This window comes from Delphinapterus leucas, chromosome 19 (genome assembly GCF_059928025.1).
Source record: "Delphinapterus leucas isolate spDelLeu-1000000601 "Yukka" chromosome 19, BTC_Dleu_Yukka2, whole genome shotgun sequence".
NCBI lineage: Eukaryota > Metazoa > Chordata > Mammalia > Artiodactyla > Monodontidae > Delphinapterus > Delphinapterus leucas.
This window is the reverse complement of record NC_143147.1, coordinates 44,660,469-44,682,603: the sequence shown is the minus strand read 5'-3', so window position 1 is coordinate 44,682,603 and position 22,135 is coordinate 44,660,469. Positions and strand designations below refer to the sequence as shown.

The window sequence follows — 22,135 nt, the reverse complement described above, 5'->3', positions numbered from 1 at the left end:
GGGTGTGAGCTCACTGCCTGAGATGGCCAGTCTGAGCCCTCCTCTTGTGGCTTGCTGAGTCTTTCTCTGTTCTTAGGGTAGCTTGTCCAGGCCTCCCCACAGGGAGTCCTAAGGCGTTTGTCCAGGCTCTGACCACCAAGGACAACGCAGACTTTCTCCTCATTCCCACAGTCATTGGGGTTTTACCTGCATACGCCTTTCTCAAAGATTTTGAGAATCTTTGGATAGGAAAGAGGGTGGGCTCCTTCCACAGGCCCCTGTGGAATGTTTAGTTGTCCTTCTGCTGTAGTTCTGCTCATGTAGCTCACCCACCAGCCTTCTGTCCAGGAACCTCTTGGTATGGAGCAGAATAGGCTCAGAGAACACCAGTCACCAAGAGGGACCATGTCTCTCAACCCCCAAGGGCCCTGCCCAGCTTGTGATTTTTATTTTATTTATTTATTTTTTTAAATTAATTTATTTATTCATTTATTTTTTGCTGCGTCGGGTCTTTGTTGCTGTGCGCGGGCTTTCTCTAGTTGCGGCGAGCAGGGGCTACTCTTTGTTGCGGTGCGTGGGCTTCTCATGGCGGTGGCTTCTCTTGTTGTGGAGCACGGGATGTAGGCTCACGGGCTTCAGTAGTTGTGGCTCACAGGCTTTAAAGCGCAGGCTCAGTAGCTGTGGCGCACGGGCTTAGTTGCCCTGTGGCATGTGGGATCTTCCCGGACCAGGGTTCGAACCCATGTCCCCTGTCTTGGCCGGCAGATTCTTAACCACCAGGGAACTCCCAGCTTGTGATCTTTATACATCACTACCACTGTGGTTCCACCCTCAGCCCTGGGAACCACTCAAAGCACACATTCACCATCCTTGTGTAACCGGTCCTGCAGGACGCCCCAGATGGGCCCTGACAAACAGCACCTGGCTTCATAATGTAAGCTCGCACTCTGAAATTCTAATTTACACAAAGAAAATTCTTTTCTTTGACCACAGTTCCCAAAGGCACCAGGGAAACCGGGGGCAAGCTGTGATGAAGCAATGAATGAAGCACTAAAAATGTTCCCGAGCTCTCCCATTAGGTATTTGCGTCTCCAAGAAACCATTCCCTAATCTGAGAAATCAGAAATCAAGGAAACTAGAACATCTGAGGGCACTCCCTTGAGGGCTTATATTTTGATACTCTTCCAGATCTTCTTCCTCCTGCCCCACCCTCCTTTCTGGTGACACTGAGAGTATAAAATGGGCCTGGGTTCTGCCCGTGCATCACATAAAGTTCAACATGAAGACAGGCACCATCTTTGTTCTGGTGGCTTTCATCGTCAGGGGCCTGGAGGTGGCCTATACTCAGAGACCTACTTTCGGAGGTGAGGTTGCTGAGGGGATCCTCCCTGAGAGCAGAGAAGGCACAGAGCCCAGGGTTAGACCTGGAGATGGTTTGGCACGGAAGCTGCCGTGTCCCCACTGCAGAGTGGAGATTCGGCATTGATCAGATGCATTTCCTTTGATCTAAATGAGCGGTCACCCCGCGTTTCCCATTCCCCTTATCAGATTGGGTTGGATCTGATATGTATTTCTAAAACAGGTACGTGTGGTTTATCTTACCATTTTGGTTGTTATTTTATTTACTGTTGCAGATATCTTTGTTAGATACATAGTCTTTTGTTATATAATCTATTTTATTTGTGTAATCTCTCTCTCTCCTCTCCCCTCTCACTTACTATATGTTTTGCATTTAGAAAGGGTTTCGTTTTTTGTTCTATTAGTTACCTTAAACTAAGACCTTTGAGTACCACCCTTGGTCCCCCTTTTTTTTATTATTACCTATAGGTTTCCTGCTATGAGTAATAGTCATAATGAAATTAGCTGATTTCCTTCTTTCCTTCCTCCACACTCCCCTACCCCCAACAGCTGATTTTAAGCAATATCCTTTCATTCCCACTTAATCATATTAAGGTACTTATCAAGCTTACTCTGCTTTTCCTATGTTCTTTCCTTCCCCCTCCCCGATTTTTAATAGATATATTGTCAAAACATATAGCTACTTCATAGACTCTCTCCATAGACCATTATTAAGTCTGAATTCTACTGTAAGTATATATCTAATGGCCTTACTAGTCCCCGTTTTGATGCCTCTCCAGTACTTTGGTTGGCTGGCGATCAGTCTCTAGTACATTCCTCAGGAAGTTCCCATGGGAACAATGGCCCCAGTCTTCTCCATCAGTCACCTCATTGCTTCCTGCGGATTTCTGCACAGAGGCAGATGCCTCACTGGTGTGGTAGGTGACAGTGGTTTGTCTCCTTCCATCCACTCATATTGTGGAGTTTGAGGGGATACCTTGTTCCGCAGTTTTGTTGTCTATGTGTTTTGAATTTTGCTATTTTGATTGCTCTGTGTGTTTTTAAGGGGAAATTATAGAAGATTCAAATATTATGCCAACTTACACAATTAAAACCACCTTCCCAAAATCTGACGTTATTTTTTTGTAACAACTTCTAACTTTCTCCTTTGTGAAGTGTCTGTTCAATCCTCTTGCCCATTTTTCTATTAGGTTATCAATTGTTACTATTGATTTGTAAGGGATTCTGGATACAAGTTGTTTGTTGTATATATGTATTATAAACATTTCCTCCCAATGTAGCTTTTCTTTTCACTCTCTTAATGGTGTCATTCAATGAAGAAGAGTTCCTAATTTTAATGAGGTTCCATCTACCTATCTAGTTTAATGGTCAGCGATATTTCTGTAATATTTAAGAAATATTTGCCTATCCCGAGATCATGAAGCTATCTATTATAGTATCTTCTAGAAGCTTTATTGCTTTACCTTTCACTTCGGTCTATAACCCATTTGGAACGGAGTTTGTAGTGTGGTGTGAGGTAGGGGACAAGTTCCTTTTTTTCACATGGACAGTCCAGTTAATCCAACCACACTGAAGTCCTGTAACTTTGTTTAAAATGGTCTTGATTCTTATTTTGATTATTGTTGGTTTGGGAAACTTACATATAAACTTTTAGAATCAGCTTATCCATTTTTGTGAAAAATCCTTCTACGATTTCTACTGGGATTGTATTAAATTTCAATTTGGGGGGTAACTGGTATCTTTATAACACTGAATCTTTTCGTCCATGAACATGACGTCTGTCTCCATTTATAAGACAGTTAAATTTTTTTCTTAGTAATATAGTGTAGTTTTCTGCACATAATTGGTTAGATTTATTTCTAGGGAACTGATGGTTTTTGAAAGATATTGTAAAGGCATTGAGAGTATTTATTTTCTAATCGTAAGACTTCAAAGCTTCTAACTGTGTCTTTCCTCTCGCCAGCAATCTGTGTGAAGGAGTGTTCAGAAGACAGGGACTGTGAAAGAGGAAAAGAATGCGTGGAGATTGGCTGTGCACGTATCTGCGCCCCACAGGCTAAAAGAGGTGAGCCCTGACTTTCTCCACCCCAGCCTATCCTGGGAGAATTAAGAGCTTGGTGTTATCTGAACTTGCACAATTGTGTGATCACCCAGAGAAACACACCCGAATGCCTGAGGTGTCCCTCTGTTCTTGCCCTTTGAGGGAAAGGTTGGTCTCAGAACATTTATCCCAACATTTTCAAGTTGAGAATCCTAAAAAAAAAAGAATCTCATTTAATTTTTCACAAGGAATGCGTATTTATTACAGAAAAGTCAGGAACTACGGAACAAAAATGATGACAAGATGTGCCTGTAATCTTATTACCAGGAGGTGAACATAGTTACATGTATGTTCATATCCTTCCACAAATATATTCAGGGGGTATGGTGCCAAATAATCATGGCATCACACTCCACGAACAAACATCTTTAAACTTTTCTTTTTTCTTTTTACTCTCGATAATATGTAGTGAATAGCTTGCTACAAGCATGGACATATTTCTACAACTCTATTTTTTTCAAAGACATCAAAGCATTTTTACTGTGAATGTACCACATTTTGTTTACTACTTCTTGACCAATGGGCTTTTAAACTTCTCTAATATTTTACTATCAAAGGGTTCCCTTGAAACTAAATCGTTCCGTTTATAACTTGATTATTTCCTTAGGAAACATTGCTAGAAATGATATTGCTGACTCCAAGGGCATGCATGTTTTTTTAAATCCAAAGATACTTGGCCAATTTGCATTTGTGAGGATGTATTGTTTATGGCAAAAAGTTTCATAAACTTCAAAATGCTGGGTATTGTAAGGTCGGATCTTAACAAATGGCACCGCGAGAAACGGAGGAAAGCTTCAAGTGAGCTTTATTAGGGAGCGCTCCCGGGAAAGGTTCACTGGTCCGAGAGAAAGGGGCCAGAGAAGTCGCACCCGGGTGAGGGTCGGGCAAGATATTATAGGGGAAGAAGGGAAAGGGGTGTGGTGAATCTGGGAGGGTGCAGGGTATTCCTTATTTGGTGGTCTTTTCGGGTATCCTGGGGGACCGTTAGTCCCGCCCCTCGAAAGGCGGGAAGGCTGGGCTGGGTTCAAAGTCCCCAGGTCAGTTCCTGGAACTGGGTGGTCCGGAATGTCTCCAGGGCAGTTTCTGGAACTGGGTGGTCCGGAGAATTGCGGTCTGATGCAACCTGTGAATCTGATTGTGTTCCCCTGCCTCGGGCCAGTTGGCCTTACAGGTATATTTTAATTTTAAATTACATGCAACTTAAAAACAACTTCAAAGATGTTTATGAAATGTTTTTAGGGAATGTTTCAAAGATCCTTTGCCATAAGTTGGCATCCCACATGATGGGAAAAAAGTGAAAAACACATATTTGGCAACTTCTCTGTGCCAGATCTTTTTCAAAATACATTATTTTGTTTAATCTTGAGAACTTTTGGTATGAAAGATATAGGTATTCATCTCACGTACATTTTACAGATGAGGAAACTAAAGAATGAACCAAATATATATTTTTCTTTTTCTCACCTTACCGTGATTCCTGTCCACCCTCTTCCTTTTTTTTTTCTATTTTTATTTTTTTATTTTTATTGTTATTATTTTGCGGTACGTGGGCCTCTCACTGTTGTGGCCTCTCCCTTTGCGGAGCACAGGCTCCAGGTACGCAGGCTTAGCGGCCATGGCTCACGGGCCCAGCTGCTCCGCGGCATGTGGGATCTTCCCCGACCGAGGCACGAACCCGTGTCCTCTGCATCAGCAGGCAGACTCTCAACCACTGCGCCACCAGGGAAGCCCTCTATTTTTATTTTAATTTTCAATTTTTATTTTTTTAACATCTTTATTGGAGTATAATTGCTTTACAATGGTGTGTTAGTTTCTGCTGTATAACAAAGTGAATCAGTTATACATATACATATATCTCCATATCTCCTCCCTCTTGCGTCTCCCTCCCACGCTCCCTATCCCACCCATCTAGGTGGTCACAAAGCACTGAGCTGATCTCCCTGTGCTATGTGGGTGCTTCCCACTAGCTATCTATTTTATATTTGGTAGTGTATATATGTCCATGCCACTCTCTCACTTTGTCCCAGCTTACCCTTCCCCCTCCCTGTGTCCTCAAGTCCATTCTCTGCGTCTGCGTCTTTATTCCTGTCCTGCCCCTAGGTTCTTCAGAACCTTTTTTTTTTTAGATTCCATATATATGTGTTAGCATACGGTATTTGTTTTTCTCTTTCTGACTTACTTCACTCTGTACGACAGACTCTGGGTCCATCCACCTCACTACAAATAACTCAATTTCATTTCTTTTTATGGCTGAGTAATATTCCGTTGTATATATGTGCCACATCTTCTTTATCCATTCGTCTGTCAATGGACACTTAGGTTGCTTCCATGTCCTGGCTATTGTAAATAGTGCTGCAATGAACATTGTGGTGCATGACTCTTTTTGAATTATGGTTTTCTCAGGGTATATGCCCAGTAGTGGGATTGCTGGGTCATATGGTAGTTCTATTTTTAGTATTTTAAGGAACCTCCATACTGTTCTCCATAGTGGCTGTATCAATTTACATTCTCACCAACAGTGCAAGAGGGTTCCATTTTCTCCACACCTTCTCCAGCATTTATTGTTTGTAGATTTTTTGATGATGGCCATTCTGACTGGTGTGAGGTAGTTTTTTTTTTTTTAACATATTTATTAGAGTATAATTGCTTTACAATGGTGTGTCAGTTTCTGCCTTATAACAAAGTGAATCAGTTATACATATACATATGTCTCCATATCTCTTCCCTCTTGTATCTCCCTCCCACCCACCCCATGTGAGGTAGTTTTTTTTGTTTTTTTTTTAAGTGTTTGGCCACACCCCACGGCATGTGGGATCTTAGTTCCCCAGCCAGGGATTGAACCCATGCCTCCTGCATTGGAAGGCAGAGTCCTAACCACTGGACTGCGGGGGAGGTAGTTTTGATTGTAGTTTTGATTTGCATTTCTCTAATGATTAGTGATGCTGAGCATCCTTTCATGTGTTTGTTGGCAATCTGTATATCTTTTTTGGAGAAATGTCTATTTAGGTCTTCTGCCCATTTTTGGATTGGGTTGTTTGTTTTTTGATACTGAGCTGCATGAGCTGCTTGTAAATTTTGGAGATTAATTCTTTGTCAGTTGCTTCATTTGCAAATAGTTTCTCCCATTCTGAGGGTTGTCTTTTCATCTTGTTTATGTTTTCCTTTGCACCCTCTTCCTTAAGTCACTTGGATCACACTGCAAACAGTGACACCAAAAAGTGCCTTAACAGTGCCCCCAACTTTCACTAAAGATCCCTGTCCTTCTCCAGCTCCAGGGAAGGCAGAGCCTGAGCGCCTGGCTCAGGAGCTAAGTCTATGGTGTTAGCTAACCTGTCGCCATCTGCTGGCTATCACTGTCTAGTGCATGACCTACCCAATCAACACAGCAGTACTGGCTAGAACTGATGAGGTGGAAATGTCTGTAAATCTCACTTTTGCATTTAATGTTCATTACACATTTTTGAAGTAAATATTATTACCCGTATTTCAAGTGCTTGGAAACTGAGTCTCAGAGAGATTATGTGCTCATCCCATATCAGGCAGTTAATAAATGGCAGAGGTGATCTCTTCGCATCCAAAGCTAGAGTACTTCCCAGCGCACCACGCTGCCTCCCGAAGAAATAATAATGAGGGGACATTATCCACATGGTTCTGTACTCTCATCCACATTCAAACTATAAGAAAAAACCCACCCCACCTCTTTGCATGGAGTGACCACAAGTGTGTGTCAGCTAACTGGCCACACTCTGACTCATTCTCGTGGCCATGCTCCCCACTTAGATCTCCATCCTGCTCAGACCACCTTGTCCTGTTCCCTGCAAAGCCAACTGGAGCAAGCCACCTCTGTCCCAGTGGGGTTTCCCCACCTCTGGCTGGCTGACTGGACTTCCCCTGCCACTCCCCTCCTGACTCTCACAGCCCCTCCCTGGGGAGCCACGGGAGGAGGCAGTGGGGCTTTCTGATGGGGAAGGCTATTCCTGGGGCTGACGTCATTGTCCTGGTTCGTGGGAGAGCACGGCTGCTAGCTCCACAGAGCCTTGGCAGCCGTACAGTGTAACGAGGAGATCTGAAGCCACACAGACCCCATTTGAACCCTGGCCCCTCCTTTTCCTAGCTCTGAGCTGGGTGCACGTTACTCATCCTAAAACGGGGATAATAGTTCGTACCTCACAGGGTCATTCTAAGGAGTGAATGAGGTTGTGCTAAATACTTAGCCCGGTGCCTGGCACTTAGCAAGTGCTCAATAAACGGTGGCCAAGAAACAAGTGAAGGGTTGGTGCCAGATATACACCTTCCCCGAGGCTCCCTTGGTCAAGAGGGAGCATTAGCACCATGTGGAGGTGAAGCTTTCAGGGCCTGGAGTCAGACAGACATTCTCTTGGCTTTAGGCTCGGCCGCTTACTGGCTGTGAGATCGTTTTGTGAGCTTGGGTCTCCTCTCTGTGGACCCATAGACAAGTCATTAGAAAAGCTCAGAGCGCCACCTATTTCTAAGGCTTAAATACGTATTTCCAAATGGCCTCCTAAGGACCCTTTGAAAACATTAAAAACGTTAAAACGTAACATAACGGAGCTTTTAGTATGTAACATGCATAAGGACACCATGCCTAATGGATTCAGTTATGCCACTAACTGGAAGTTTATGCTATTATTTACAGCTGCCTGTGCCTATATTTGAAAAGAGTAGCACAACACTTAATGATTTTATAGACAATGTATGGGTTTCATGGGGACTTGCTAACAGTATGCATTAACCCTGCGGTCTGGTCCTGCCTGACATGTACAAGGCTTAGGAACCTGGCCCCAGGAGCTTGGGCTGCTACATCACTCCCTGGCTCTAGGTCCCAACTCTGGTTTCCTTAGGTGCTTGTGACATGGACTGGAGGTTGAGGGTCAGACTGGGAGTTGGACCTTCCAAATTCTGTTAACCTTTAAAATCTCAGAGGCAGCCAGGGACTCAGGAAAGACCAAGACCCCTGGTTGCCAAGGCCCCTTCTCTTAAAGGGATGAATGAAAGATTTTTTCCTTTCTCTCATCTCTGCCAGGGTTTATATCTCCCCTATTCCCAGAGCAAAGAGAGTCCCATTAGATTTTCCTGCCTACAATTGTCTCCCAATTTGTACTAAGGGGTGGCTTGGTTCCAGACAGGAAAACCATAGTCTCAAACCTACAGAGGGTGAGAAATCTTTACGGCAGCAGCCTGTGTCGAAAAACAGGCAGTCATGACAGGCTGGATGGAGACCACCACTAGCACAAATGACACTTTTGGGAGAACTAGAAAAAGGCCCCTTACACCAGACAGAGTCCAGTGGGTGCCCAGTTTGGTAAACAAACACCTTTATCCATTATGGAAAAGTTGCCTCTCCCTCTGGGCGGAGGGCTTCAGAGATGAGGTCGAGATGTATTACAGTCCCACTCATCCTGTCAGCAGACATAACTGTGTGGCTCACAACCTGTAAAACCATACGTGGCAGCCCTGGCTAGAGTGGATGAGGGGGAAGTATGCATGCCTTGGTTTCTCATAACATCTTTTTAAGTTGTAGTGTCATGCTCATTTCACAGACATGGGAACTGGGGCTCAGAAAGGTGACATGACCTGTCAATACATGGCAAAGCCAGTCTCTTTAACTTGAAAAAGCCTAGAACATTTTCATACACCCTCCCTGCAGGAAGTACCCTTCAAGAGTCACCATTTGCCCACTTCTGCCTCTTTCTTCATTCATTTCCTCAGGGCACAGAAACGCTAAGGACAAATGACCCAGCATCTTTGCATATGGTGTGTTCTGTTTTTTTTCCTGTAAGTCCCAACCGGAGCAAGTGGGCCCTGTCCCAGAGGGACTTCCCCGTGTCTGGCCGGCTACCTGGCCTTCCTCCACATCTCCCCTCCCTTCCCTTAGTCAGGACCCATAGCCCCATCCTGAGAAGGGCTTCTGATGGGAGCAGCTATTCCTGGGGCTGTCATCACTGTCCTGGTTCGTGGGTGAACACAAATGCTAGCGCCACAGAGACCTGGGAGCAGTAACGAGGAAGCTTCTTTTCAAATCTTTCTTTGGAATCAGACGTATCAGATTCTGTGTCAGCTTTTTTCTGTCTCTGTGGTCTTGTGCAATTTGCTCGAGCTCCCAGAGCCTCAGTTTCTGTACATGGGGATTACGAAGACCTACCTCCTAGAGACCTTGTGACAAATAAATGAGATCACAGATGTGACTCACTTGCCTAGAGCTGGCACAATAACAAGGGCTCACTAAATGGTAGAAAAAGTCCCTGGGAGCATGGGAGCCAGAAATGCCCCATTTCTGAAGGTGCCCTTCATCGAAAGGGAGCATCACCCTCATGTGACTGTGAAAAAACAGGATGTCCAGAGTCCAAAAATCTCCCATTGAATCCCAGCCTCACCACAGGCCCTCCGCTATTATCACCTATGTCTCTGTTTGGAGGACAATTAACAAGCCTTCAGTCAAACCCACAGCCCTGAATACCTTTAAGCGTTTTGCTTCATATTTTTAAAATCACCCCATGAGGACAATGTAATTATGTAAAAAATGTCAGGCAACCCACATGATGATTGATTATCCAGTTAACTCAGTGATTCTATTAAACTGTTTTGTAATTTATTGGGTACAGTAGGTTCCATGTGTGTTTGAAAAACCAGCAGTGTGTACTATTTGACAATATGTGGTGTCTAGAAGGATTTACCAGCCTTATGCATTAACTAATTCCCTGACAGATACACAGTCACTCTGGGAAGAAACATCACATTCTGAGCTCCTGCTATTTGCCAGGCAGGCCCTGAGATTATTGCTTTTAAATCTCAGAGGTACAGTAGTAACAAATGTCACTGTTATACAGATGAGGAAACCGAGGCATACAGCAGTGAAATGACTTTCTTGTGGCCACATAGATAATGAGGGAGAGCCCAGGTCTGCCTGTGAAGCATATTGAAAGGGCATATTGAAAGCCCTCTATTGTGGTCATTTGCATAAATTAGAATATATCCTATTCTCTTGTATAAAGTATCCTATCATGCATGACATACGTCTTTTAAAATTTAACATAAATTGTGGACATCTTTCCATGTCCACACAAATACATCTCATTCTTTTTGGATTATGTGATGACTAATGAATCAGTTTACTATAATTCATTTAACCAATTCCCTTTTGGTCGTCATTCTATTTGCGTGACATTTTTTGCTGTTGCCCAGGTTGCTGTAATGAACGTGATTTTATATTTTTGTCCATAGGTGGAAATGTTTCCTGTAGAATATATTTCTTAGGAGTGAAATGAAAAGGTCAAGGTTATGAACATTTGTTTTCATATTCTCTCCCTTTCCTCTCCTCTTTCTCCCTCCCTCTCTCTCTCCCTCCCCGCCCTCTCCTTCCTTCCTTCTTATACCCCCTCCCTCCCCCATCTTCCTCATTGACCAGAAGGACTTTCCCCTTTTCTATGGGATGAGAACTCACATCATGCCCAGCATCTTCTCTCTGCTCAGAGCTCTAAGCCTTGTGTGTGTTAAAAGGCGCTTCTGAAATTTCGAAAAATTTTTCTCTTTCAGCAGAGCCTGTTGTTGTCTAATTCAACAAAGCCTAATTTGAAACTCACTGCCGAGCCCTGGCCCCTTTATTCCAGGCTGATGTGCCCTCCCCACGAAGCAGGGGCTGCCATTAACTCTATGAGTTGTGGGCGGGGGAGGGCAATGGGCAGCCAGAAACTAGGAAGAATTGGGAACAAAAGATACATTGAATCAACATCTCGGAGTAATATCATCTCATTACATCATGTACATTGTGAAAGCATTCTTTAAACTGTAAAGTTCTATTCAGATTGTGAACTTTTTTGCAATAGTAGACATTTTATAAATTACATAATTTGTTAAAGGGATAAAATGTAGATGCTACCTCGTAGGAAGGGCTCCGTTCGTTCTTTGCTCCAGCCCCTTCCTAGTACCTGCTCCTGAGACTTAAGTTTTTGATGTATCTTCTCTGGCAGGCTACTGTGAGATCCGGTGCTGGAAAAACTGGAACTGCGGAGCCAGGAAATGGTGCGTGCAGAAGGGCTGTAGGAAAGTCTGTTCCAGCTTCGCCAAAGGAGGTAAGACCAGGAGCCCCGCCTGATTCCCCAGCCAGCTGTGCCAGGGTTAGCCCTGCCTGGCCTTTCCAAAACTGTGCTGCTGATCAGAAATGGGACAGAAACCCATCAGTGTTCCTGGGGGCTCTTCCTCCACTCTTGCCCTTACAGGGGGAAAACAGGTGAGAGAGCCATGTGCCCAGCATGTCATTAATAAATACCCCTTAAAAAGACCTTTAATCATTTCCCTTTTTTTTCTCCAAGTGAAGCTCATTATATAAAAGTCAGAAACTACTGATGAGCCTATATATGTGTATATATGTATATACTATGATTATGGTATGATCATTATATATATATATATATATATATATATGGTATGCTTATATAATAATATTTTGACTGTCTAGAAAATAATGAACACTTCCACAGCATTATACTTATTATCTGTATTTATATAAATATTAATGATATTTACTATTATTCTATTTTTAACCCCAAAAACCATTCCATAAATACTTTTTTGTCACTTAAGTTTTGTTGGGAGCATCTTTCACTGTCAACACAATATATTTCATTTTACTTTATTTCACATATTTAATTGTTAAATTTAATAAATTTAATTAATTTAATTTACTGTGTCCCACCATATGGAATATACTGCATCACCTCAGTAAATCACCTTCTAGTGGACATCTCAGGTGGGATTTTGTTTTGTTATTTTGTTTACTGTTGCTATGCTAAGCGATACCTCAATGCTGGCTTTTCTCACTAGATTTTCTGTGCCTCCTTATTATGCCTGAACGAAGAAACTGAGGTTTCTTGGGTTAAAGTGACTGTGAATTGCTTGTGGTTATAAAACCAGTGAGTGGCTAAGTCAAGATTGATGCCGGCTCCGTGCTTGGCAGAGTGGGAGGTGCAGGCAGGGCTCCGGAGCCTTCAAATCCCACCTCTGCAGCTCACCAAAGTGGGGTTTAGGGCAAGTTACTTAACCTCGAGTTCCTCTGCTGCAACATGGGTCAACACCTATTGCAGAGGGTATGATGAGGACTAAATGTGCTAAAGTAGATCATGTATTTGGCCCTGACCCTAGCACATAATTTTTTAAAAAAATTAATGGTAGGGAAAAGAACGGAGTAACAGGAAATACTGTTAAGTAGGAGGCAACACCACATGGGCTTAGGACTTTATTTCAAAACGTTGCTCTGTGGACACTGGGGAAATGTATGTAATATTTTTAACCCCCAGTTTCCTCATCAGGGAAACCCAGAAAATGTTATCTCCGTTACTACATCGTGTGAGGATTAAATGAAATATATGAATGTATATAGTACTGTCAGCCTTTTAAAAGAAAAAGGTAAGCAGTTCAGCCAGCAAAATTGAGTTTATTCGAGAATAGCAGAGGAGTTGCAATTGGAGACAAGCAAAATGTGGCAAACCACGGGCAAGTCTGGAAAACACAGGAGAGCGTGCTTTTACAGAGGACAGGAGGAAGTTGGGAGGGGTTGTTTCGTGCAGCGGTTCATTGGAGGAAAGTGAGAGTCTGAAGTGGTGGTAGCTTCTCATTGGCTGCAGGCGAGGGCGGCTCCTGGCCGGCGGCCAACATGAAATCTTCCTCTTTCCTGCTGGAGGACGCAAGCTGCCATGAGTGGTACCTGCATGAGAGCCCTTCCTCCGTGGTTTCCTCGCTCCTATTTTGAGTTAGGTTTCCTTAACACGTTTTTCACAGTATAAACATCTGGAGAAGCAGATGTGCTGAGAAAACCAGTGACTCATTGCATGGGGCCGCCCTGTGGCACAACTCATGGGAGCTGGGACAAGCAAAAAGAATCTTAGCATCCACTCCTCCTTTGCCCTCTTTTCCTCCTAAACCTGGCTAATTTAATTCAGGTCACCCAGAAGAAAAAAATGAAATAAAAATCGGAAAAGATGAGGCTTCCCTGGTGGCGCAGTGGTTGAGAGTCCGCCTGCCAATGTAGGGGACACGGGTTCGTGCCCCGGTCTGGGAGGATCCCACATGCCGCGGAGCGGCTGGGCCCGTGACCCGTGGCCGCTGAGCCTGCGCGTCCGGAGCCTGTGCTCCGCAACGGGAGAGGCCGCAACAGTGAGAGGCCCTCGTACCGCAAGAAAAAAAAAAAAAAAAAAAAAAAATCGGAAAAGAGCAGATGAGACTCTTAGCTTGGGCACATAGTTTGTTGGATATGATCAGCCTCTACTCTCAAATTATTTGTGTAAGAAACTCCACATTTCAAATGAGGAATCTATCCTGGAGAAGAAATAGATGCTACAGGAAGCCAGTGTTTGTGCACTGGCTCAACTGGCAGAGTTGTTGCAGAGATTATTTGTTCTTTTCTTCCTTTAACGTCAAAGCTCTGGAAATCTTACAGGAGATGAACTCATTCACGAAACAGTCCCACCAGACCAGAGAATAAGTGTATGCAGGGGTTATACCATCCTCAAGACAGGAGCCAGGAGCTGGAAACCTAGGGCCTGAACTCTCCTCCCATCAGGTCTGGGGACCTCTGACCAGAGCCCCAACCCAAGGACTCCCAGCCAGACTCACTGGGGGTGAGCTGGTGCCTACATTAGCTTGGTTTCCCAAAGCCACAGGGATGTCAGTCTCACTGTTGATCAATGGTGTCAGTTTCCCTGCAGGCTGCTGGGATTTGACACTTCCTTCTCTTGCTCTCTGCTTCTGGGGCACACAGCAGGGTGGCCCCAGTCCCCATCCCCTGAAAAGGCTTTGGTTGCACATTCTTTTTAATTAGGCTCACTCTTTCAGGGCACCACCCCCCCACCCCGCAATCTTCCTAGCAACGTTTCTGCTCAAGTCTCTGCACAGCTGGATAAGAAGAAAATTTGAGAAGTCCCCTAACAAGTTACACCCCCAATTGTTCCCCAGATTTGCCCTCAAGCAGTGCCCCAGACCAAACCTTTGCTCCCTCAGGCTGAATTTCTTCCTGCCCAATATGGTTTCTTTAGATGTAAGTTGGTGATAATTAAGGTCTTGATACTGATATGTGACTCTAAAAGCACAAGTAGCAAAATCAGTCAGGTCCCTTAAAGAGGAGACATTCTTTTGAACCAAAAGGCCACTGCTTACAATGAGCACCTTGCAAGCACACCCTCAGCTTCACTGCCAAGGAAAGGACCAGGCTGTGCTTCTGCTGCAGTCAGGATGACAGAGGGACTTCATCCTGGATCCGGAGACTTTAATGGTTTCTTCACGTCACTCGGTTTCACAGCTTCAGTGACACAAGGTGGCTTTTGCTCAATGAGCCTTTGATCAATTACTCCTCTACCTTTCTAAGTATGTGATACCTTCATCCCTCTAATCCCAAGGAAGGGAAGAGGAGGCAATAGAGTTAGCCACGTGGTGGACTTGAGCCACTGGAAACCCCTGGTGTTGGCTGCTGGCAGTGCATCTGTGATGGTGTCACAAACAGCAAGAGACCTCAGGAGGCACCAGGGTTTGGGAGGCTGAGAACCAGCACCATTTCCTTGGTGAGAGAGGCATGAACTGGGAACCATGTAGGTAGAATGCCACCCTATACACCTAGGAGAGGAAAGCCATCTTTGTAGGTGCAGTGGTGGTCAGCATGGAAAAGGTTACACTGGTCTGCAACAGATGCCTGGGAGGTCGGGGATGAGCATAGTTCCTCAAGTGTTTGTTTGTTTTAAATTACTTAATTAATTTGGTTGCGTTGTATCTTCGTTGTGGCACACGGAATCTTTAGTTGTGGCATGCGGATCTTTAGTTGCGGCATGCAAACTCTTAGTTGTGGCATGAGGGATCTAGTTCCCTGAGCAGAGATCGAACCCAGGCCCCTGCATTGGAAGTGCAGAGTCTTAACCACTGGACCACCAGGGAAGCCCTGTTCCTCAAGTGTTTATGGGTTCCTACCCTGAAGGCTGACCATTAACCTCCCCCGCCCCCCAAAAAAGTCACTGTGCCTCCCAAAAGACACATTGGACCCTCAGGCATATGAGGCCCCAGCAGAACCAATCCAAGAAGCCACGAGGGCATATGTGTCTGTTGGGGAATCACAGAGAAGGTATTGATTCAATATGGACTTTGGGGCCAGGTCCTCCCGGGTTCCAACCCCAGAACCACCACTCACAAGCCCGGACCGTGGGCGAGTCATTTATGTTCTCTGAGCTCCTATTTCCTCATTTCTTAACTGGGAATGATACATAGCTCAACAACTCTTTCTTGTGTGTGCAACTGTCACACATAGGAATTGCTCCGTGAGTATGAAAATCCTTCTTCTGTTTTCCTGCTCATCAACAGCTTTGGCCAAAAAGCTGAAGGTCAGGGGACTTCCCTGGTGGCTCAGTGGTTAAGAATCTGCCTGCCAATGCAGGGGACACGGGTTCGAACCCTGGTCCGGGAAGATCCCACATGCCACGGAGCAACTAAGCCCGTGCGCTAAAACTACTGAGCCTGCGCTCTGGAGCCCGCAGACCACAACTACTGAAGCCTGCACGCCTAGAGCCCGTGCTCCGCAACAAGAGAAGCCACTGCAATAAGCCCGTGCACTGCAATGGAGAGTAGCTCCCGCTCACCACAACTAGAGAAAGCCCGTGTGCAGCAACGAAGACCCAATGCAGCCAAAAATAAATAAATAAATATATTAAAAATAAAAAAGCTGAAGGTCATTTCTCTGAATTTTCTTTATTTTCTTAATATATGTTCCTTTGTTTGTTAAAGTTACACATTTCTTGCCAAAATTAAAATGTCATAGACTAAACAAAAAGGGCTAAATCTGCCTACAGTTCTATCCCCTTTGAATAATCACCATTGATTGTTGGGTAAACATTATTTCAATGTCCTCTATGAATATGCTAATATATACTTATTTTTATATGTCCTGTTTCATTCTCCATTACACTGTGTGATATATGCCATGTATAAGTGGGTCCATTGCCTAATCTCCGCCATGTGTATGGTAGCTTCCAGATACCCACACCTAAGGCTTCTTTGTGTTCACTGAGGCTTTTATTCTTTTTCTTTTTTTCTTTACTTTTTTATTTTATATTGGAGTATAGATGATTAACAATGTTGTGTTAGTTTCAGATGTACAGCAAAGTGATTCAGTTATACATATACATGTATCTATTCTTTTTCATATTCTTTTCCCATTTAGGTTTTTACATAATATTGAGCAGAGTTCCCTGTGCTATACAGGAGGTCCTTGTTGGTTATCCTTTTTAAATATAGCAGTGTGTACATGTCAGTCCCAAATTCCCTAACTATCCCTTCCCTCCACCCTTCCCCCACTGGTAACCATAAATTCATTCTCTAAGTCTGTGAGTCCATTTCTGTTTTGTAAATACGTTTATTTGTATCATTTCTTTTTAGATTCCACATAAAAGCAATATCATATGATATTTGTCTTTCTCTGTCTGACTTACTTCACTCAGTATGACAACCTCTATGTCCATCCATGTTGCTGCAAATGGCATTTCACTGTTTTTAATGGCTGAGTAATATTCCATTGTATATATGTGCCACATCTTCTTTATCCATTGCTCTGTCGATGGACGTTTAGGTTGCTTCCATGTCTTGGGTATTATAAACAGTGCTGCAATGAACATTGGGGTACATGTATCATTTCGGACCATGTTTTTCTCCCGATATATGCCCAGTAGTGGGATTGCTGGGTCGTGTGGTAGTTCTATTTTTAGTTTTTTGAGGAACCTCCACACTGTTCTCCACGGCAGCTGTACCAATTTACATTTCCACCAACTCACTGAGCCTTTTCTGATGTTAGAAATCTGTATGGAGCACTGCCAAAGAGACGGGGACTGTGGAGCTGGAGAACAATGTATCCAGAAGGGATGTAGTCGAGTCTGCTCTTCAGTCCGGGACCCAGGAGGTAAGAGCACACAGCCTTGCCCAGGTCCCCAAACCCTGCACAACACAGAGACTGCGTGCTTAGCTCTGCCCAGACTTCCCTTCCTTAGATGGTTAATTTCCAGGGTGTCTGCTTTCAGGCTTGTCCTTCCAGAGGGAAAAGCATGTCACAGACCTGTGTGTCCTGACTTTTTGAGCACAGAAACTTCTTTTATTTTGTTACACAACTAATAATGTTCATTATAAAAAAAACCTCAGAAATACTACTAATTAAAAAGATAAATTATCCAATGGATAATAATTATCCACTGGATAATTTATTTTCCATAAATTATCCCATTACCCAGATAACCACGTTAACCTTTAAAATAAAAGCTTCCATGTTTCATACACACACAGATATGTTTTTTCAGATTTAACAAGGAATAAATGTTTGTTTTGTGGTTACTGCATGTCTGGAACTGTGCTGAGTGCTGGGAGATAGTTAAGGAGAAGTCTTCGTCCTTAAAGATCTCATAGTAACAGATATAAACAAACAAAAATCCAGGATATATGATTTTTACAAATATGGTGTTGCAGCCCATCCCTGATCAATAAACACAATTCTATCACACATTTTAAAAAGCTTCATTGTTTTCCAGTATGATATGCCTTCTTTCCATGCCTTCTTCTACTATTATAGAATTAGATAATTATCATTTTGAGTTACTTTTTAATAACAAGGACAAGATAAATGTCCTTGAGCTAAATCATATTTCTTAGCATAAATTCCTAAAAGCAGAATGGCCAAATTACATTTGAAAGCTTTTGATATAGATTGCTATATTGCCTCATGAAGACACCTTTCAACACCAAAAAAGCTATAGCCTCACTCCACGTATTTGTAATTTAACAGACAAACATCTACTCGCATTGTGTATGTATATATCTGTGTTATTGATGTGTTTGTACTTATATTTGTAAAAGCCAAGAGAAGATTCCAGAAGGAGCTACAGGAAATAGTAGATATCTCCTGGGAAATGGGCTGGTTGGGTTGAGGGAAAGAGAAACTTCCTTTTTACTTAATATAGTTGAGTATTTTTTGTTTTAAAAATAAAAACATACTACTTTTAATATAGTGCAAAATAGGTAGATACCTTGTCTATATTTTTTGAATTGGATAAAAGGTTAAACAAACGAACCTTCTCACAGCCCTCCCCTGTTATCCTGTCAGGCTTAACAGTTTTCAGCTGAATTTTTTCTACGAGTAGGTTTCTGTGTGGAGGAATGCCAAGGACCCTGGGACTGCGCTATAGGGAGCTGGTGTGTCAACAACGGATGTGGCCATGTCTGCATACCCTTAGGAAACCCAGGTAAGCGCTGCAAGCCCAGCTGTCCATGTCCCTGACTAACTGAATGCTTAACCCTGCCAGGACAATGGCTCTTAGGCCAGCTGCACAGAGAGAGAGGAGGCGGCTATACTGGGGCCACTACTAACCTCTGGGAGAATTAGAAAAGAATAGAATTCTTCCAAGTCTAGAAGACCATGAAGACAGATTAATAATATCTTGCTTTAGAAGTATTTGTAAACTTGAAAAAGCTGGAAATACTCTTAAAACAAAAATGAAATAACGTTAAGGTACCAAATTATTCTTCAACAAGGTCTGGAAAGAACACGGTTATGAACAAGTTAGCTGATATCTCACACCCAAACACACGTCCACACCGGTGTGAAACACACAAGTCCATTCATTCAGTCCACCAGCATGTACGCCTGCCCAGGCGGATTCTTGCCAGCCATGGCTGGCTGGTACTCTTTCCCTACAGAACCTTCAACTCCCTAGGATTGATCCTTCAAGCCTAGGATTGATCTTCGCTGCTGTAAGTTTGGTGGGTGCATCAAAGTGGCCTGGGAGTGACTTCCCTGGTGGTCCAGTGGTTAAGACTGCAAGCTTCCAATGCAGGGGGCCCAGGTTCGATCCCTGGTTGGAGAACTAAGATCCCACTTGCTGCATGGCACAGCCAAAAAACAAACAAAAACCAAAGTGGTCTGGGAACTCGGGAGGCTGTAGAGTTAAGACTGGGTGTATCATCCAAGGAACAGCTTGCTAACACACCTCTACATTGTCTCAGGATCAAGGACCACACTTAGATGTTTTGGGGTGGGGGGGAGACAGAGGTGTATGTAAGGAAACCCCACAGATGAAGGAGATCTCTGCCCAACATGGAATAGAGAATTGTCAACCACCATTTCACTTGATTCACAAGAGTGATAGCCAGCCTGCATTTTCCATGTTAGTTAGTCTACCCTAACTCAATAGGGTAGACTGTTTTGGGGGGTGATATACAGCAGGGGTTCTCCCATATCAACACACATAAGAATGACCTTGTGAGGGGTACTTCCTTGGTGGTCCAGTGGTTGAGAATCCATCTTGCAATGCAGGGGACACCGGTTCGATCCCTGATCAGGGAACTAAGATCCCACATGTCACGGGGCAACTAAGCCTGCGTGCCACAACTACTGAGCCCACACACCACAGCTAGAGAGAAGCCCACGCACCGCAACGAACAATCCCGTGTGCCGCAACTAAGACCCAATGCAGCCAAAAATAAATAATAAATATGTATTTTTAAATGAATGACCGGGGGGAAGGCTTGTTAAATCCAGATTGCTGTGCCCCAACCCTAGAGTTTCTGTTTCAGTAGGTCTGGGGTGGGGCCCAAGAATCTGAATTTCTAACAAGCTCCCAGGGGATGCTGATTCTGCTGGGTCAGGGGACCCATTTTGAGTAGCACTAGATACTGGATTGGGGATCTTAGTTCCCTGACCAGGGATGGAACCCGGGTCACAGCAGTGAAAGCGCCACATCCTAACCACTGGACCAGCAGGGAACTCCCTTTAAACAAAACAAAAACAAAAACAAAAAACTTGAAACCTGGTCTTTTGTCTTTTATCTAATATTTCTTTCCAAATGCAGTCATCAGAGCCCTATACTAGAAGTAAGGCTGGTGGTGGTATTAGTACCCAGTCTGATTTTCACACTGTGGGACTCAGTGTTCATTGGCGCCTGAAGGCACATAGAATTGGTGAGAAGTTGTTTCTGTTTGTGATCTGGGATTTAATTATCTAGTTTCAGCTGGAACAAAAAGAAGGGGGTTAATGGCAAAGCTCTCTCCTCTTCTCCCAGGATGCTGCAGCTGCTGGTCATCAGTGTGTTTTCCCACACACAAAACAGTACTGTGTGCCTCCAAGGTTTAGAAGGGGGAAAGATTGGGGGCATCCGGAAGGGAAGAGGCTAAAGGTCCATCAGGGAGTGAGACACTTCAGCTCGCTCGCTCTCAGCACTGGGTCCCACTCCCTTCTACAGAGCCAGCCTGGGTTCTGGCAAGACTGTTTTGTTTTTCAGATGAACGGAGAGCTGGAACTTGTCCACAGCGGACACCAGAATCGTCTGGAATTTGTGTTGAAATGTGCACAGGGGATGAATCCTGTCCCCTGGGACAAAAATGCTGCAGCAATGGTTGTGGACACGTTTGTCAAACCGCTGTTTGAACCGTGAGTATAAGATAGAGAGCTGCTTAAGGGGAGGATGAGTCCCTGCTGGCCTTTGCTAGCCCAGAAGGGACCCCAGCTGCCCCTCTGCTCACTGAAGTCTGGGTGACTTGTGGAGAAAGCTGGTTGGTAGCAAAGAGCAGGAATTTCTGGAAGGTGACATAATTACCTTTGTATTTCAGGAGGAGGACTTCATTATCCGTTCGGATGATAATTGAACCTTGGCCTCCTTCAGTAACTGTTCCCAAACGTCATCTTTATTCTAAGAGCTAACTTGGTTTAAGTGTTGAATTGTGGCAATTGTTTGAGGAATCATGGGGTGACTGTTTTCAAAATTATCTTTCTTCTTAATAAAATGATTTCTGTAACATTATCAAACCTGAGTCATTATTTCTATGTAAGATTTCTAGTTCACTTACATTAGTACGTCTACCTGCAACAAGTATTTAACCCCAATCTATGGACCCTCTCTCTTTTTCATCATCCATCACCATTCATGTCCTCTGTTTCTTCCTCAGCCTTTTCCCTGAGACCAGCCCAGGCACTCAGCACTGCCTGGAAATCCAGCCACACTTCCCCCAGAAAATTCACTCTCCCAACAACCAAGATTTCCACTTATCTTTCTTCAGCTCCCCGTCTCATCTACCTCTCACTCCAACTTCCACCATTCAGGTCTCACCGTCTATCTCATCTATCCTTCATTAGGAAAAGAACTGCACGTTTGCAAAAATGTCCTCCTCTTCTATCCCCATATATGTGTATCTATTTACTCTGCTTTATCCCCAGTAATAATGGAAAAAAAAATGCTCGCTACTCCTATTTAAGTCCAACCCCTCCACTAACATTCTTCTTTTCGAATGAAAGACTTCTCTAATTATTATCTCCAGTACCGTAGACGTCTCCCTTACTACTAGATCCCCCCCCCCTTGTCGCACACCTATGCCTTGACTCCATATTTCAATCCAGCTACCATCCACTCCACAGCTGAAACTCCAGCTATCATTGTCTGTCTATATTTGCTTCTCTACTTCCTCATCACTGTTTCCATCCCCTATTCTCTCCTCAAAGGGCACGTCTCCCTCTTCCCTCTGATTGATTGGCTCCAATCCCCATCTCACCTCACTCCAGGACTCCAACCAAGCTTCCTGTGGTCTACCACACACACTGAAACTTGGATAATGCCACTCACGTAGTCTGAACATCACCTACTACTGGGACCCTCTGAGCAGGGCACAAGGAAT

General features: G+C 43.9%; 1 protein-coding gene across 2 annotated transcripts; it reads left to right on the top strand.

The window, feature by feature from the left end:
• The first annotated feature begins 1,214 nt into the window (after positions 1-1,214).
• Positions 1,215-21,272, top strand: LOC111163728 (uncharacterized). Of its 2 annotated transcripts, XM_022552672.2 has the most exons (7): positions 1,215-1,343; positions 3,302-3,403; positions 11,428-11,529; positions 17,280-17,384; positions 18,613-18,714; positions 20,749-20,897; positions 21,077-21,272. In XM_022552672.2, exons 1-6 carry the CDS (start codon positions 1,259-1,261, stop codon positions 20,892-20,894), a joined length of 642 nt encoding a protein of 213 aa, XP_022408380.1. In that variant the 5' UTR covers positions 1,215-1,258; the 3' UTR covers positions 20,895-20,897; positions 21,077-21,272. The 2 variants fall into 2 exon arrangements, with proteins under 2 accessions (XP_022408380.1, XP_089757175.1); XM_089901049.1 differs by lacking the exon at positions 11,428-11,529.
• The last annotated feature ends 863 nt before the right edge of the window (positions 21,273-22,135 follow it).